The sequence below is a fragment of the Hyperolius riggenbachi genome, chromosome 2 (genome assembly GCF_040937935.1).
Source record: "Hyperolius riggenbachi isolate aHypRig1 chromosome 2, aHypRig1.pri, whole genome shotgun sequence".
Taxonomy (NCBI): Eukaryota; Metazoa; Chordata; class Amphibia; order Anura; family Hyperoliidae; genus Hyperolius; species Hyperolius riggenbachi.
The window spans coordinates 349084535-349097893 of NC_090647.1; the positions used below are offsets into that span (position 1 = coordinate 349084535).

The following is a 13359-nucleotide window of genomic DNA, read 5'->3' on the forward strand; positions in this document are numbered from 1 at the left end:
CTATAATTCAAACCACACTGGTCCTTTCTATCCTGGTCCATTTTTCTTCAAATGCACATTTGAAAATAAGAAATATATCAATTTAAAGTATGGGAATAAGGTTTAGTATCAATAAATCACATTCTGTCTGCAGAGAAATACATATTTTTACATATATTTGTACATCAATCCTGAAAGAGGGACAAATGAGGAGGAAAGAGGGACAAATGAGGAGGAAAGAGGGACAAATGAGGAGGAAAGAGGGACATGAGGCCCAAAGAGGGACTGTCCCTCCAAAAGAAAAACAGTTGTGAGCTATGAAATCATTAATATAAGTATATGGCATTATTGACCAGAGTATCCCTCTACTGGCCAAATCATGGAGCACCTCAGCAAAACATAACTTACAAGCGAGTGAGAGGAGCTGCGGCGAGGGCACAGAACGACTGCCAGGGGCTGGAGGAAGCCCCAAGTAAGTGGAGGTTTTTTTTTGTTTTTTTCTTTTTACAGCTTGGAGGTTTCCTTTAAAGGCTCAGCATATCATGTTGTCCTTTGAACATCAGATTACAAAGGTAACAGGTTGATGGCTGATGGAATGATATCACTGTCCTGTGATGTTACTGATTAGGCTGATAATGGAGTTAATATTTCATTCCTATTAAGGTCCATGCATTGTAGTACAATTTTAAGCATTAGTAAAAAAGAACTCATCAATTTGTACGTTATGAACACCAACAAAACAGAGAAAACGGCTTGTGCTACAGGATATGCTTCATAACATTCACTAGTAGTTTTGAGCGAAGAAATTAAATCTTAAACAAAACCTAGTGAACTTGTGTAGCAGCAACGCACTCATTTCATGCTAAGGGATCTTTCATACTAGGAGCTGATCTGTGCGTTTTGACAGATCGCTCCTAGGATGTGTTTAGAAAGGTAACATTAAAGTCTATTGACTTTCATGTTACCCTTCACATTAGACAAAGCGTTAGAGTGTTACGTTGTAACGCTTCTGGGAGATTTTAACCGTCCAGCCGTGGCATATTCTCATCAGGTGAATTAGAACTAGCGCCGCTTATCAGCGTTGAACCACAATTCCCCGACATCACGTTGTCAGTCATAACGCGTGCACGAAATTGGGTTTGTGCACCCATTATGTTAATGTGAAAGAGCCCTAAGTCAGTATTATACACATGGTAACTTCTCAGACTCACAATAGCGCAGCTCTTGTCATCTAGTGCTCCTCTTCCATATATGTATCCATTGTGCTCCTCTCCGGAGAATGGAGGAAACTCCCAGCCTTCATCTGGCGCTGGCACAACATCCAGGTGGGCAAGCAGCATGTACGGCATTAAACTTTTATCGGAGCCTTGGACTGTGAAAAGGTGACTGTACTGCGCCACAACCTCATGCTGAACAGTACTTGCAGAGAACACCTTAGGGAAAACTGGAAACCAAAACAGTATCATGGTTAGCTCCTAAGAAATCAATGATTAGCTGATACAGTAAATGAAGAACATTAAGCAGAAAAGAAATATTGCTGGTTCACAGCATGCCAAGACAGCCAAGCTTACAGCTCATCTCATTCAAAGTTTTATCACTGAACAGACAACATATGAAAAATAACTCATAAGAACACTGTAGAAATGTTGCATGAAAGTACAAGAGGGTCACTGCTATAAAGTGCTGCTCCAGGAGAATGGGCACTACTACATAGCCCACTCATATCTATGATTCTCAAGGGTTCCCACCATATAAAATGAGGTCTTTAAACTTGAAAATAGTGGTCCTTTCTTTTCTGGCCTACTGTTCAGTAGTCTCAGCAGTTTTTGTATTCCAACCAGGCCTTGAGTGTAACCCATGATGTCTTATCATGAGATCCATAAATCCAATTTGTTTGTAAACGGACAAACGACTGGTGAAAAACAGAGGTCTGTATATAGTTTAAGATAAGAATAAAGCAGCAAGTGTTCCATTAGCTGAGTCAGCAGCAGCAGGGTGAGCCATGACTGAATTGTACATGCATAAGCTTCAGCACTATTCTATAACCTCCAGGATAAAATTACCCAGCTTTGTATGCTGATCTGTGTGCTTCTTTCCACATTTCAGGTCACCATACACTAACAACTGTATGTGAATGGTATTTCAATGACTGTAAACCGATTGGGGAATATTGATAGTTTTACTGCTTTATCAATTTGATTTCAGAGTATATAGATTAGAAAGCTGGAATGAGCTATGCAGTGCACTGCTCCAACCCACCACAATATTTTTGCCAGGCTCAATCCATTAAATAAAAAAAAGGGAGGAGCTTTTCCCATTTGAGATATTACAAAAATTGACTGAGAAGGCCAGTTTCTGATACAAAGTTGTTCTTTTCCTGGGCTGCAGGTGTCTAGCAATGCTTCACCATCATGCCAGGCTCACTCCCATTGCTGCAGCCTGTGCTCTCCACATACTGCCTGACATTTCCAGCTCATCTCCCTGCACAAACTAGCCGTGTGCTTATCCCTGACCGCTCCAGCATACACTCCAGTGCCACTGATGTAATTGCAGGGCTTGCAAGCGGGTAATTAGGAGGCTTATCTGGCCTATACTGGGGAGGGAGGGGGGATTAGGGGGCACAACTGGCTATTATACCAGGGGTGTGGGGGGTTACATCTGACTGTTATACTTGGGGGGCTGCCTAATACTGTATGGGGGCACATCTGGCTATTATTCAGGGGAGGGAGCTAATACTGGGGGCTTGTTTGCAATCTATACTTGGGGGGAGCGCACTTTGGAATCTTAGCCACAATAGCAAGCAAAGGAGCGATCCCCAGTAAGCCGCAGGCCTAAGTGATGGTTGCATGACCAATGTATGTTTGAATAACAGGAGCAAAAGATAAGTGATAAACACGTGACAACTCCAAATGGTGAAACATACCTTTTTGTAGGTAATCCCCAAACTCAGCCAGAGCGGTCTCATTCTGCTCCACTTCTGAGAAGGAAACTGTAGGAATGCGAATTGCACCTAACACATAAAAAGACACCATCAAAACAGAGAAGTACCATTTTATTAGCAGTTTAGAATATGACATCCCTTTGTGGAGTTTCAGATTTTGCTGATGAACCAATAAAAAAAAAAAAAAAAAAAAAAATGTATCTGAATGAAAACCAATCACAACACTATTCTTATACAAAAGACACAGCTGTAGGTCTTAAGCTTTGTACACATTCTTGATTAAAGTCGGCTGAGGCGGTCAATAACGACAGTATTGGGAGGATGGAGCGCAGAGTAGTGGCAAAAGGTGCTCATACAGGTAACTAAACCCTTTGTACTACAGCCCCCTCCTTGCACAAGAGTAAAGTTTCGCTTCTCTCGAAACTGTGCTAGCTTCTAGTCTTGAAAGGGAACTGAGCACCAGGGACTTTTTTTTTAAATGACCCTCCCCATAAGGTAGGTTTATAATGGAGTGTGCCATTGGGAGGGGGTGGCGATTGTCATAAGCATCACTACCTACGACTCCCAGTCCATATGGGATCTGACATGTTCTCTAGGGAGTTTTCAGCTGCCGAATTTTCGGAAGAACTTGGCAAGTCCCATATGGAGCATATCACCCTGTACATAAGTACTGATGCTCATCCCAACCACAGCCCCCCAAGCAGTACACTCCATTACAAATCTTTCGTATGGGAAGGTTAATTAAAAAAAAGTTGTCCCTGGTGCTCAGTTTTCTTTAAACCCAATTTTAAACATAATAATACTTATAACACACAACTAAACATCATGGTCTGACTATAGAGAAACTGGTGAAGATAACCTCAGCTAAGCTACGTGTGACCTGAAGTTAAGCCCTACATACTTTATTTTTTTGTACTAAAAGACTCACTTTTTCTACCTCAAAAGTGGGGGGAAAAAAAGTCACTGCGTCTTACAGTCCTAATGCAGGTCGTTCCTGACTTGTGAACGCCTGCCAATATGAACCTCCAACCCGCCACAACATCGGGGACTCCCTGTACTGTGCCCTTGCAGAAGACACAGGGGGACAAACGGAGGAAACAGTGGAGCACAAAGGGACATAGAGGAAGACAAGACGGACAGAGGTGGACACATGAGGAGAGAAGTAGTACAAGGGGGATTGAGGTACCAAGGGGGCATAATCCTCATGATGCTCCTTCACCATAGATGCAGCAGGTTTAGTATATATACACAGGGTGGGCCATTTATATGGATATACCTTAATAAATTGGGAATGGTTGGTAATATTAATTTCCTGTTTGTGGCACATTAGTATATGTGAGAGGGGAAACTTTTCAAGATGGGTAGTGACCATGGCGGTCATTTTGAATCCAGCTTTGTTTTTCCAATAGGAAGAGGATCATGTGACACATCAAACTTATTGGGGATTTCACAAGAAAAACAATGGTGTGCTTGGTTTTAACGTAACTTTATTCTTTCATGATTTACAAGTTTGTGAACACTTTTAAAATGTGTTAAATGTGCTGCCCATTGTGCTGGAATGTCAATGCAACCTTCTTCTTTCACTCTTCACACCCTGATAGCAACACCGCAGGAGAAATGCTAGCACAAGCTTCCAGTATCCGTAGTTTCAGGTGCTGCACATCTCATATCTTCACAGCATAGACCATTGCCTTCAGATGACCCCAAAGATAAAAGTCTAAGGGGGTCAGATCGGGAGACCTTGGGAGCCATTCAAATTGCTACTTGATGATGTGTTTTCCTCTTTATGCACTGAAGCTGCCACATTACCTGAGTTTTTCCAGCAAGATGGTGCACCACCACATTATGGGTGTCAGGTCCGAGCATTCCTAGATGAACAGTTTCCTGGAAAGTGGATTGGTCTTTGTGGGCCAGTTGAATGGCCCACAAGGTCTCCCGATCTGATCCCCTTAGACTTTTATCTTTGGGGTCATCTGAAGGCAATTGTCTATGCTGTGAAGATATGAGATGTGCAGCACATGAAACTACAGATACTGGAAGCCTGTGCTAGCATTTCTCCTGCGGTGTTGCTATCAGTGTGTGAAGAGTGGGAGAAGGGGGTTGCATTGACAATCCAACACAATGGGCAGCACATTGCACACATTTTATAAGTGTAAATAACTCATGAAAGAATAAAGTTATGTTAAAACCAAGCACACCATTGTTTTTCTTGTGAAATTCCCAATAAGTTTGATGTGTCACATGACCCTTTTCCTATTGAAAAAACAAAAGTTGGATTCAAAATGACTGACTTCAAAATGGCCACCATGGTCACCACCCATCGTGAAAAGTTTCCTGTCTCACATATACTAATGTGCCACAAACAAGAAGTTAATATCACCAACCAATCCCATTTTATTAAGGTGTATCCATATAAATGTCCCATCCTGTATTTTTCCCCCCTGGTTTTTGTCCTCTAAACCTTGGTACGTCTTAAGGTCAGGAGCGTCTTATAGTCCGAAAAATACTGTAGTTCAAGTTGAAATGGCATCACCTTTTTAAACCAGAATCTCACAAAAATAGGTCAAGGGAACCTGAAGTGAGAGGAATATGGAGGATGTCATCTTCATTTCCTTTTAATTAATGTCCATTGCCCGGCTGCCATGCCAAGATTTCAGACCCAGGGGCGTAACTAGAAATCACTGAGCCCCCCTGCAAATTGGATTGGGACCCCCCCATAGGTGCCAAATAATCGTAATGGGGCAGCGTTTCACGATAAAATAATTTTAATGGGGCAGCGTTTCAGCATAAAATAATCGTAATGCACCAGAAATTAATTGTAATGTGGGCAGCATATCACCATAAAATAATCGTAAAGTGAGCAGCAGTCACCAGAAAATTGCAATGTGGGCAGCATTCACCAGAAAATCTTACAGTGGGCAGCAGTCACCAGAAAATCGTACAGTGGGCAGCAGTTATTAGAATAAAATGCACCTGTTAAAAAAGAAAAAAAAAAAATTCACCCACCTGGCAGAAGTCTCCTCTCCCGGCCTCCGGTGCGCAGCTCCCCCAATGATCCACCTGCAGCACATCTCCCGTGCTGACAGGCAGAGAGCAGGGCTATGGCAAGATGGCACCCGAAGCCCTGTACTGGAGACAAATAGTGTCCAGTGCAGGGCTTCGGCAGCCAGCTTCCCGTAGCCCTGCTCTGCCTCCCGGGAGACTGTGGGCTGCGGGGAATTACCTGATGTGGCGTCTATCAGACGCCGCGGCCAGTTCAACATCTGGCTGGGGAGTTCCAGAATCGGGTGGGCGGCAGCGCTCCCCCGCACACAGCTGGCGGACCCTAGAGGGGCCCCCCTGCGGCTGATGGGGTCGCATCCCTGGTAGTTACGCCAGTGATTTTGGTTTTAACTGTTTCAAGTGTACTCGAAGCGGAAGGAAGAAAAAAAAAAAACAGATACTTACCGGTGCCTAATAAAAGGGAAGCCTCTGGATCCTGCAGAGGCTTTCCACGCCCATCCTGGCCCCGACCGTTGCTGAGCGCTTGTCAAATATGTTACGTGTACTTGAGATGGCGCCAAAGGGAAAATGTATATATACCTGGGGCTTGCTCCAGCCCCCTTCGGCCTGATCCGCCTCTCATCATCGTCCTCCGCTATGGCTCCAGGTAGTCAGACCAGTCGTCGCAGGCCAGCCGCGCCAGATAACCAGGAGCCAGAGGAGGATGGCGATGGAATTATCAGGCCAAAGGAGGCTGGAGGAAGCCCCAGGTATGTATACATTTTTCCTTTGGCGTCATCTCAGGTTCACTTTAAGTATCTTTTTTTTTTTAATTATTTCCGCCTCGGGTTTATTTTAAAGGGAATCTATACAGAGTGATATGGATGTTTTCTTTTAAACAATACTAGTTGCCTGGCAGTCCTGCTGATCTCTTTGGCTGCAGTAGTGGCTGAATCACACACCTGAAACAAGCATGCAGCTAACCCAGTCTGACCTCAGTCAGAGCACCTGATCTGCATGCTCGTTCAGGGGCTGTGGCTAAAAGTATTAGAGACACGGGATCAGCAGGAGAGTCAGGCAACTGGTAGTATTTTAAAAGGAAAAAAAAATCCATATCCTTCTCAGTTTAGGTTCCCTTTAGGTAGAGTGACCAGATTGTTGTCGGTTCAACCTGGGACGGGGGCGGGGCAAAAATAGGGGGGCTGCGGCGCGCCACGCTGAAAAATGGGGGTCTGCGCTGCGCCAAAAAATGGGCGTGGCCATGACATTGTAATGGGCAGAGCTAGCATAAATCTGTAAAAGCGAGGCATAAGAAAGCAGTGTTTACGCCATGATGTGGTCAAACGAGGATTCGCATCATGGGTGTGCAGAAACTGTGTGATGCTATTTAATAGTATACCGTAACCCCCAAAGCAGCAAACATAGCCAACTATGACCATTAAATAATAAATGCAGCAACAGTTACCCCAGACACCAGAAAATAAACGCAATGTGGGCAACATGTCAGCAGAAAATAAATGCAATGTGTGCAAAAAGGCCAGAACAAAATAAACGCAATGTGGGCAATATGTCAACAGAAAATAAACGCAATGTGAGCAACATTTCAGCGCAAAAGAAATGCAATAGGCAACATGTCATCAGAAAATAAACGCAATGGGCAACATGTCAGCACAAAATAAACGCAATGTGAGCAACATGTCAGCACAAAATAAACGCAATGTGAGCAACATGTCAGCACAAAATAAACGCAATGTGAGCAACATGTCAGCACAAAATAAACGCAATGTGAGCAACATGTCAGCACAAAATAAACGCAATGTGAGCAACATGTCAGCACAAAATAAACGCAATGGCTATCATTCATAAAGCATTTCCGCATGCGGAAATGCTTAAAACTGCTGACTTTACGGAACACGGAGAACTGTATCAACTCGGTTGCTTCTTGTGTCTCCGCCTGCCTACCGCCAGCCTAGTTCGGGAATCTCCACACTGCTATCGCACCTGGATACATTTTTATGAATGCCCACCCAGAAGTCTAAAATACCGGCAGCGGTGTTTTCCCGCATTGATTCTCCTTACCGACAGCTCCTTCATGAATGATACCCAATGTGAGCAACATGTCAGCACAAACTAAACACAATGGGTATCATTCATGAAGGAGCTGTTGGTAAGGAGAATCAATGCAGAAAAACACCGCTGCCGGAATTTTAGACTTCTGGGTGGGCATTCATAAAAATGTATCCAGGTGCGATAGCAGTGCGGAGATTCCCCGAACTAGGCTGGCGGTAGGCAGACGGAGACACAGGAAGCAGCCGAGTTGATACATTTCTCCGTGTTCCGCTCTACTGCAGCTGCCTGGGAGGTCTGTGTCTCCATTAACTTTACATTAGTATCGCCAGATGAGAGGGAGCGGTATTTCCCGTCCACATACCGCTTGCGTAATTCTTTATGAATTACTATTTTGTTACATTTGTTCCGATAATCACCGCACAAGGCGGCGATTTATCACTCTGCTTGGTAGTGTCAGTTTTTCATGCGGAAAGAGGCTTTATGAATGCCGAACTTGCTGAGTGTTCGGTAAAGTCAGCTGTTTTAAGCATTTCCGCATGCGGAAATGCTTTATGAATGGTAGCCTATGTGAGCAACATTTCACCTGTAAAAAAAAAAGCATTTACTCACCTGACAGAAGTCTCCGGCCTCTGGCGCGCTGCTCCCGGGACCATCTTGCTCCTGCAGTCTCCCGCGCTGACAGGCAGAGCAGGGCTACGGCAAGATGGCGTCCGAAGCCCTGTACTGGAGACACAAATAGTCTCCAGTACAGGGCTTCGGCAGCCATCTTCCCGTAGCCCTGCTCGCCTGCCGGAACGGAAGAGTATGAAGGCTGGAGCAGGGCTACGGGCAATGAACTGGCACGGCGTCTATAGACGCCGCAGCCAGTTCATGCAGATGCGGTGGCCAGAGTCCCGAGGCCGGGACGGCCCACGGCTAAAAGCGGGACATTTCCCGGGACCTCATGCAGCCTGGGACAGAGGACCCCGTATGGTCCCCGTACTTTAGGTCACACACCAGGAACAAAAGCATGCAGCCAGTGAAGTCAGACCAGAGTCAAAGAATCTGTTCAGCATGCTTATTCTGGGTCAGTGACTTGCCACATGGACACAGAAGGTGTTAATAGCTTTGTGGGGAAAGTTATGTAAAATCTGCCACATTGTAACCAGGCTTTAAAAAAAATAAAATAAATAAAAACATCTTTCATCTTCTCCAACCAGATTCAAGAAACAATCACAGCTGGAAAACATCCAGATCCGGATGTGCAAATATGCAAAATTTGCTTGTCTGGTGCCTAAAGTCTTGTATACACGAGTGAGTACATAAAAATTGGTACCCTGATTTTTTTCTTCCTGCTTGCTGGTGCCTAAGCAACCCTTGTTCCAGTACAAGTGACCTCAATTGGACATGCAGCCTATTTTGATGTACTATTCTATCAAGCTGCTCTACCTGATCCCCAGCGTGATATCATAGATGTGACAGGACAGCCTCAATGGCATAGCTCCCAACTGTCCCTTTTTCGGAGGGACAGTCCCTCTTTGGAAGCCCTGTCCCTCTGTCCCTCTTTCCTCCTCATTTGTCCCTCTTTCAGGACTTTGTCCCTCTTTCTATGTAAATATATATATTTTTCTACTAAAAAGTGTGTTTGATTGACTCTCACCTTTATTCCCATCCTTTAAATTGATATATTACTCATTTTAAAATGTTAAAATGAAGGAAAATGAACCAGGACAGAAACGACCAGTGTGGTTTGAATTATAAAACATATTTTTCTCATGAAATTTTTATCAAAATGCGTGACTAGGGGTGTGATCAGGGGCGTGGCATGGGTGTGGCTTAAGTGTCCCTCTTTCTCATCTCCAAAAGTTGGGAGGTATGCAATGGGGACACATGGCACAACACAGAATTAGGCATGTGATCGTCTTGCCGTATAGACAGCAGTCACTCACTACTCACCCACTAATGCTTCCTTCAGTTGCTTCACTTCATTGTCACCGAGCTGAGCCTCTTGGGCTTTTGGTCCCTGCCAGGTGACACGGCGCTCAGGCAATGTGTATGTCCTGATCAGTATTGCAGCTACCAGCAAAGCTGCAGCAATCACAAGCAGCCACAGCAAGGCGACTATCCATCCACGCCTGCGAGCTCTGGACATGCTGATGTACAGTGCAGACCGTACTATAGAAAATCACTACTAGCTCAACCACATCACTCTACAAGTGCTCATTAGACTCTGCCCGAATAGGTCGCACAGCATGCTGGGAGACTGTGAAATGCTTCCCCGACTACCCTGCACGCGTGAGTCAGCTGATTGGCTGTTATTCCAGCCACTACCTGCTAGTTCACTACTACTGCTAGTATCAAAGGGCGTGGATAATAGGGTGTGTGTGAATGTGAGCATGTTGTTCTGTATGTTTTGCAAGATAAAGGCTTTAATTGACAAAGGTCTGTTAAATAAAATCAGGTTAGTAAAATTCTGCATTCAGTGTTTTAGACTTTTTTTCACAGGTGTGGTAGAAGTTTGGTAATTTGCAGAAAAATGTTTAAATTCACCAAGCCCTGCTTGGTAATGTAGAGTTTCACCAGTGAAGTAGGTTTTTGCAGCGAGCTGTGCAGACTGGTACTGCATGAGCCTTTGCTATTGTGTCGTGTGTGTGACGGTTTGTTGTAGAGGAAAAGGCTTCCTGCATCACTTTAGATGTGCATGCATTAATAATGGTACTTTTCTTTCTATTAGCCCTACCCTTTGAAAGTTTGACAGCACATTACTTGAGTCCCAGAATATCCAGCGGCCCTCCAGTTACCAAAGTGGTAGATGTCTGGCAAGGTGTGAAGCAAAAATTAGGGAGGCCAACTATTTATGAACAAATGTAGCATTGCTACTCTTGCAGAGACCTTAAATATAAGAAGGGCAGGTGCTCAAGCCTTAAGGATATTCCCAAATTAAATACAAACCATTGTTAACCCTTTGCACTCAAAATACAACCTGTGTGTTGAAATGTATATTTAGCAATAACTGGGCTCTATTCATAAAAAATTTGTGGCGAAAAAACTCCTGGAGGGAAAATACCGCAGCGGTATTTTAGACTTCTGGGTGGTAATTCATAAAAATATTGCCAGCTGCGATGCAAGTGCGGAGATCTCCCGCTGAAGGCTGGCGGTAAGCTGTCGGAAGGCATGCGGAAACACTTCAGCCGGCAGAGTCCCTCCGTCCACTGCTCTCTCTGGGAGGTCTGTCCCATTCACTTGTATGTAATCCGCAAAATCAGAGGAAGCGGTATTTCCCGTCCACATACCGCTTCCTCTAAACTTTATGAATGGCCATTTTGTTACTTTTTTCTAGATAAATCTAGAAAAACACTGCATAAGGCGGAAATTTCTCGCTCTGCTGGGGGATTGTAGATTTTCATGCGGGAACAGCTTTTATGAATGCCCACTTTGCTAAGGGCTCTTTCACATCAGACAACGCGAACAGGAGCCGTTCTCCTGCACGCGTTGTCTGCCTGCGGCGTGTCGTCGGGTATCTGCGGTGCGACGCAATCAGCGGCGGTAGCTGGTAATTAAAACCCGACGAAAAACGCCGGCTCGCGGGTGCGTTGGAGGAAAAACTGCGCCCGGGTGCGTCGGAACCGCAACGCATCGAAACGCAGCGTCGAGTGTGAAAGGTAAAATGAAAGTCTATGGACTTTCATCTTACCTTGGTTAACGCAAACGGCTTCCGTTTGCGTTAACGCAGAAAGTCTGCCCTAATGTGAAAGAGCCCTTAATGGATGGGAAAATCCGCTGTTTTGAGTGGAAAACTTGCGGTAACCTTTTATGAATAGAGCCCACAGTCTATTTTCCATATGCCTCCATGGCAGCATACATATGGGTTAAGCCCCACCCCTACCAATTAACAGGACCTTAGCTATAAAAGAAAGTGACCCCTAGCGAGCAGCATTCTCATTTTTGTCCTCACCTCCGAACAGGTTCCTTAGTGGTTCATCACTATTTATTTTTATTTTACTCTTACCTCGCCGACATTCCTGCGGCGTTCCGGCCAGGTTCAGCCTCTCCTGGTCGCAGCCCTGTTGTCATGACTAAATGTCAAATTATTCAGGGACCTTATATCTGGGGTGATGGTGGGAGCTTGATCTAAACAGGGCCGGCCCGCTCATGAGGCGGGGTGAAACTTTTGCCTCAGGCGGCAAAATTCCAGGGGTGGCACCCGCCCGTCCGTGGGTGCGGGGAGCCGGCCGCCGAGCTGGAGGGGTAGCTGGCAGGACGGGAGTATTGGGCCTAGCGGCGGGGAGGGGGGTCAGACCCCCCCCTCCCTCGCCTGGGTCCCCCGTGCTCCGCTCCCCTCCAGCCTTAAATACAAGCAGCCGCTATGTGTAAGAGGCACGGGCGGGTAGGACTCACCTCTTCCTCGTTCCAAGCGTGCGCTCCACTGACGTCACTTCCTGCAGCGTTGCAGGAAGTGACGTCAGTGGAGCGCACGCTTGGAACGAGGAAGAGGTGAGTCCTACCCGCCCGTGCCTCTTACACATAGCGGCTGCTTGTATTTAAGGCTGGAGGGGAGCGGAGCACGGGGGACCCAGGCGAGGGAGGGGGGGGTCCGACCCCCCTCCCCGCCGCTAGGCCCAATACCCCCGTCCTTCCAGCTGCCCCTCCAGCTCGGCGGCCCCCCAGAGCGCGCCCCCCACCGGGGGGCCTCAGGCGGCAAATAGTCTAGGGCCGGCCCTGGATCTAAATGATCTTTTCCCCCTTTATGACTGCTCCGCATGACTTAAATACGATTGCAGAGCACAGTGTGATCCTTCTCACCTTTTTTTCTTCCTGTCTGCTGTCTGCAGTTGCACAGGTTAGTGGTGCATCGTTCAGCTTCTCCTGATGGGTGTTTGGTGCTGCTGAGTGTTCAGTGTGATCCCTCTCACCTGTATCTCTTGCTCTGTCTGCTGACTGCTCAGGCTCCATTATGTGAGGCATACTTCAGCCTCTCCAGGTCCTGCAGTGTCTCCCTGCTTCCCCTGTCTCACAGTGAAAGGCTCTGAAGCACATGGCTTAAGGTTCGTATACACGTCCGATAAAGATCGTTCGTTACGAACGATTCGTGACGTTTACACGATATTCAAATTAGACGGAAAAGATCGTTCGTAATGAACGATTGTGTACACACGTGAACGATATAAGTATAAAGTACTGAACGACGAACGATTAAAAAATGCGTGCGCAAACGGAAGTGACGTTATGACAGGCAATAAGAACATGCGTTATCGGACGATCTTTGTACACACTGCAACGATTGAACGATTATCTTTCGAAAAAATCCGCCGGGTTGGATCGGTCCGATTGAACGATAACGATCGTTATCGTTCACAAAAACGATCGTTCACACTTTTTGAACGCACGATTATCGTTCCGATTGTCGT

General features: G+C 45.8%; 1 protein-coding gene across 1 annotated transcript in view; it reads right to left on the bottom strand.

Moving 5' to 3' along the window:
* The window catches only part of LOC137546760 (N-fatty-acyl-amino acid synthase/hydrolase PM20D1-like), a 70722-nt gene extending 60532 nt beyond the window's left edge, over positions 1-10190 (bottom strand). The window contains exons 1-3 of the mRNA XM_068269551.1: positions 9908-10190; positions 2903-2989; positions 1191-1423 (exon numbers count right to left, since the gene is read on the bottom strand). Coding sequence (XP_068125652.1) covers positions 1191-1423; positions 2903-2989; positions 9908-10103 — 516 coding nt within the window. The 5' untranslated portion in view covers positions 10104-10190. The remainder of the gene's footprint in view (positions 1-1190; positions 1424-2902; positions 2990-9907) is intronic.
* Positions 10191-13359: the final 3169 nt, after the last annotated feature.